At 47.7% G+C, this 5,553-nt stretch overlaps 1 protein-coding gene across 1 annotated transcript; it reads right to left on the bottom strand.

Annotated features, from left to right (window-relative positions):
* Positions 1-1,454: 1,454 nt before the first annotated feature.
* Positions 1,455-3,661, bottom strand: MAGEE2 (MAGE family member E2). Its single transcript, XM_069464102.1, has one exon. It carries the CDS (start codon positions 3,460-3,462, stop codon positions 1,891-1,893), a length of 1,572 nt encoding a protein of 523 aa, XP_069320203.1. The 5' UTR covers positions 3,463-3,661; the 3' UTR covers positions 1,455-1,890.
* Positions 3,662-5,553: the final 1,892 nt, after the last annotated feature.

The following is a 5,553-nucleotide window of genomic DNA, read 5'->3' as shown; positions in this document are numbered from 1 at the left end:
GTAGGCAGGACTCCTCTCCAAAGTCCCAGATTTTGAGTTGGATACTTCCGTGTCTCAAAACTCCACCCCCACCCCATTTTCAAGCACCTCGTCAACTGAGGCTCTCCAGTTACTCATTTTCTCGTTACCGGAAATCCCGCCCTTGCCTTTCAGTTCTTGGAATGCTACTATAGGGGAGATCACTGAGACGTAGTTGGGGCTGCATCTCCCTGGCAACTGTGGAGTGCGCCTGCGCAGTGGCTTCCCCAAGCCCGCAGCTCTAATTAGGCTTCTGCAACGCAGCACAACAGACTTGGGGTCCAAAAGGGCATATCTCCCCATCCCCCATTTGCTCCCCCAGCAAGACGATTGTGTTGTTCTCTTCCTAAGGCTGACGAAAATGTAAGGAATGTCTTTCAACTCTCTCTCATCTGGTAGGAAGTGGCAGTTGGAGGTAGCTTTGGTGATTAAATGGATGAAAAAAGAGCAGAAAGCTTGTGGGTACCAGGAGGTGAGGAATTATAAAACCTCCACTACTGGTAGGCAGCAGCCTTCCACCTCCCCTATCATAGGTGATTTTCCATATGACTCCCACCCTGTGCCAGGGCTCCCTCTCAGAAATTCTTACCTGCCGGCTCTCTAGGGAAGGCTTGAGGAGAGCTGTGAGCCAGGTTAGAAGCCGTGAGGAGGATCAGGATGAAGAGAGCCAAAATACTAACACATACCTTAACAGCTTGGGTGCTGAAATAAACTGCTGGCAGAGAGGATCCCCTTCAGGGCTCCTCCACGCGGATTGTTGGTCTGACTCAAGATGCAAGACTCGCTGCCTTCCGGAAAGCCATTATTGATTCCCAAGAGCCACTCTCTGTTACCTCTGTCACAGACTCATCTCTCGCATTCCCCCCTTAAACTCAACATTGTGCTTCTGAGCCACTTTTAAATTCCCTGAAGGTGTTTTACACATCGCCCCTGTCTTCTCCTCAACCTCTGTTCCCCCTCCCTCTCCTCAACCTTAGATCTCCCAATAGATGTCACTAAAGCACATCTTGTCCCCAGCCCTCCATACCACCTTCACTTCCATACCCCCTTCCCCACCACCACCACTGACCACTCCCCCACTCCTCCCCTGCTTGACACCCGTGTACTTCCCTAGCTTTTCTTGGAGCCCATCACCTCCACCATCCCTCCCAGCACCTAAAGTTGGGAGTTATCCCAGGGAATCCCCACAGCACTCTGAGCTTACCCCTATTATACCACTTGCTGCAGCTTAATATAATTGCTGGTTTACTTCCATGACTCCACCCCCTTAACCCCTGTGGCCCATCTGGGTCTTCTTCACCCTTATATTCCCAGCACCGAGCACTGTGCTCAGAGCATGGCAGGTGCTTAATAAATATTTATAGAATAAATGAGTGCATAAGCACAGTGTATAATTCATTATGCTTTTATTTTTCACTACACTCAGGAACAGTGAAGCCAATACAGTTAAATGACAGTCTTTTAAAATATATATATACATAGCAGAAGACACAAAGAGAAGGCAAACACAGATCATTTTGTGTTTGTTTTTGTTATGTGTGTGTTGTTATTGTAAATTAAGTCCAATACCAGATCATTTTACTGATTATTTCAAAGATGTAAATATTACCAATACATTTTACACAGCTATGTGAATTTTTATACTGAAACAAGAAAGGGATGGCAAATGAGCAATTTCACTTATAAACATTGATTATAAACCTAATTCAGAGGTATATTAAAAGGAAGGAAATACTATTAGAACTGGAACACAGACAGCAAGCACAGTGTGTACTCCCCACCCCAACCCTTCCAGAATTCTGATTTGGGGCCCCAGTGCCCATTTTCCCAAGGCCCTTCTAACTGATGCCATTAAGCTGAAGTGATACATCTTCACATGGGGCCAAAGAAGAACATGGCAGTTGCCTCAGATCTGGCTCTGGCCTCCTCATCTTCCATAGCCTCCCTATATTGCTCTGGCCAGTCCTGTGGTCTCTTTCTGTAGAGCCTGGCCATGTACTCCAAGGCTTTCATTTTGGTGGTTTCAAGGTGAGCTCGAGGACCCCATAGAAGCTCATATTCAACTGGATTAGAGTAAGACAGCGGCCTGCATTCCAGGTAGCGCTGTCTCATAAGCTTACAGGTGATGGCATGCTTTCTCCCTACATCCACACTAAATCTCCGAAGCAAGTTCCAGACATTGGCTTCTTTGACACGGTTGCCCATCAGGAAGATCAAACCTAGGATCGGCATCACATATTCTTGAGTGGGTCTCCCCAGGCTCTCTAGCATCACTTGCTCTTCTTCTGATTCTGGTTGCTGGACAAGGAGGTAGATGTGCTCACTGGTATCAACCTCAATCAGAGAGAACCCATAGAACAGATCAAGGATTAGAGTAGCTCGACTGAGGATATTTGGGAACACATCCTCGAATTCTTTGCCAGTGTGAGCCAATAGCTCATCCTGATGTATTGGCAGCAATTCCTCAGTGACATTAATGGCTAACTGTACCAAATCATTTGCCTTATCATTCATAGTGTCCTCTGACCAAAACTCTAAGCCAGCAGCCTGGCTTCTTTCTTTGGCCTTGTCAGCCTCGATGGCCTTGTTATACTCTTCTGGCCAGCTCCAGGGTTCTTCATCATGGGCCTCTGCCACAAACTTCAGGGCTTCCATCTTTGTGATTTCCCTGTGGGCTCTAGAGCCCCACAAGAACTCAAATTCAAGGGGATTAGTGCCATATACTGGCCAGTACTCCAAGAATCGCATACGCACAAAGTCAGTAGTAAGGAGGTTCCTTGTGTTCCCATAAAGGTTGTTGATCCTCTGAGGCTCATCCAACATATCAACTTTTAGCAGCAGGTCCCAAACGGAGGCCTCTCTTGCCCGGTTGCCATTCAGGAGGATGTGACCTAGGACCAGGGCCAGGAGACCTGCCTTTGGCATGTCCAGGGACTCTGCTATCCGATCCGTGGTCTGAGGACCCCGCTTGCTGACTAAGTTGTAGGTTTCGGCCTGAGGATCAAGAACCCTCAGGTTCAACCCAAAGACCCGGTCCAGGTAAGCTGAAGCTCGTCTGAGTATCTCAGGGAACTGATCTGAGTATTCTCTGAGAAACTCCAGCATCTCTGACTGCTGGATAGACCCCTCAGTTTGGCTTTTCATTCGCATGAAATTCACCAAAGCAATTGACCTGTCTTCTAGAGGGTCGTGGACCCTGAGCGCCCCCAAACGTCGGGACTGCTCTTCGATCAGGACCTCGAGGTCATTCGGGTGCTGAGCAGCCTGGGAAGCACTGGCACCCTGAGGGTTGAATGGCGCCCGAAGGCCCTGGGGGGCATCAGGGACTAGCATGGAGATGGGGGGCCCAGAGGCGTTAGTAGCCTGCATTTCACCCAGGCCGTCGCTGTAATCTGCGGTGGTCTCTGCGCTGCCGTGGCGCGCATTCTGGCTTACCAGAGACATGGTTCCAGGAGACAGGAGCGGAAGGGGGAGGTCAGCGATCAGTCGGAGAGAGGACGGTACGTGTGTTGGTGCCTCGGCACAAAGCCGAAGCCCGAGACCCAGGAGCTGGGCGGGTCAGAAGTGAGATCTGGGGAGCGATCTTCCTACACGAGCACTAGCCAGCAATGACCGCAAGCCTCAGAGCTTTTAGCTTTGCCGCAAGCTACGCAGGCGCAATCAGGCTCTGCGACGTGGTGGCCACGCCCCACTCCCAGTCTTCCACTCCCGCCCTGCCGGGCAAGCGAGGCTGGTTGAAGTGGTTGCAGCTGAACTCAAACTTGTTAGAGAAGCGAATTCAAGAAAGGCGGTAGCAGAGATAAAGCAAAGGGGCGAGAGAATGGGAGGTGTTCAATGATGCTTCACTTGACGTTTTTCTGTGGGGTATAAAGAATCATGCTAATAGGCAGTAGAGGATTCACAGAGGAGAAGGAGGAGGATGCTAGTGATGACAGTTATTTTACAGATTCATTAATGCAGCCACTCACTCAACAGATATTTCTTGACCACGTGCCACATGCCAGGCTCAGTGCTGGGTATTAGGGGTACATCAGAGGACAAACATAATGATTATTCCTTTTTGTGTGAAGCTTACATTCTGAGATAGGTTCAAACAGGGTAATATCAATGAGAGCTAACACGTATGGAACAGTTACTATATACCAGGCACTGTTTCTGGTGCTTTTGCTCTTTTCATATTAAATCATATAATCTTAGCTAAGAGGTAGCTACTGTTAATGATCCTTATTTTACAGATGAGTAAACTGGGTCAGGGAGGTGAATTTACCTGTCCAAAGTCAAGCAGCAACAAGTGAAAGAGACCAGGATTTAAACCCAGGTTTGTCAGTCTTAAGAATAAGTACATCTGACCTTTAGCCCTATTTATTAAACATGACTCGTGTAAAATAGATGGAAATGGGTGCTCTGAGGGAGGGTCAATTAACATATAGTACAAACACAGAAGAAGGAGTAAGCAATGAATTACATCTTAGTCTGGGGTGTCTTAGATTGGGGGAAGTTGCCTGAAGAAGAAGTTGAGCTGTAAGTGACGAAAAAGATGAGAAGGGTTTATAGGGGCATTCTAGTGTGAGGGAACAGCAACAGGAAAGGCCCATGGGAGTGAAAGTACAAAATAAAGCCAGTCACTCAGGGTGGCTAGAGCTAGTATGCTAGGATGGATGGGAGATGAGTATGAAGGTGTCTAGACAGGAACAATTGGATTTCCTGTTCTTCATTTTTTGAAGTTAGAACTGATTGTGGCCCCACAGGGTGGAAATGGTAGCACGAGAATAGGGCCTGTTCATTCAGGGGTTGTTCATGCATGTGTATGTGTGTAAGTGTACATGGGTGTTTGGGGAGGCATAATCCAAACACTTTGGCCAGGAAGAGAGGGGTCAGCTACTTTATTTTCTGGAAGTGCTACAAAACCGTTGGACTAAAGCAAAGCTGTAATCCTAGCCTTCAATCATCAAGGAATACGTAGAGCATTGGGAAGAGAAAAAGTTTATATAAGATTGCCATCGGCAGCCACAATTGAAATCCTTCCTTAAATTCTTTTTTTTTTTTTTTTTTTTTGAGACAGAGTCTTGCTTTGTTGCCCGGGCTACAGTGAGTGCCGTAGCATCAGTCTAGCTCACAGCAACCTCAAACTCCTGGACTTAAGCTATCCTCCTGTCTCAGCCTCCCGAGTAGCTGGGACTACAGGCATGCGCCACCATGCCTGGCTAATTTTTTGTATATATATATTTTAGTTGTCCATATAATTTCTTTCTATTTTTAGTAGAGACGGGTCTCACTCTTGCTCAGGCTGGTCTCGAACTGCTGACCTCGAGTGATCCACCCTCCTCGGCCTCCCAGAGTGCTAGGATTACAGGCGTGAGCCACCGCGCCCGGCCTTTCCTTAAATTCTTGATGGTAATGAATACTGATACCTTAAGTAATCCTGTGCCCTGGAATTCCTTCAGAGGCCAGTAACTTCACATGTCGGGGCAACTCACCTCTGACATTTTCTACATCCCAGGCGCTTTCTACAAGACAAATGTGGGTAGTTCAGGA

The sequence above is a fragment of the Eulemur rufifrons genome, chromosome 30, assembly GCF_041146395.1.
Source record: "Eulemur rufifrons isolate Redbay chromosome 30, OSU_ERuf_1, whole genome shotgun sequence".
In the NCBI taxonomy this organism is placed as follows: Eukaryota; Metazoa; Chordata; class Mammalia; order Primates; family Lemuridae; genus Eulemur; species Eulemur rufifrons.
Note: the sequence above shows the minus strand (reverse complement) of the source record. Positions and strands in the feature narration are given on the sequence as shown.

Excerpts from the sequence above, each read along its gene's own strand:
- MAGEE2 (XM_069464102.1), bottom strand. The coding sequence starts at position 3,462 with ATGTCTCTGGTAAGCCAGAATGCGCGCCACGGCAGCGCAGAGACCACC.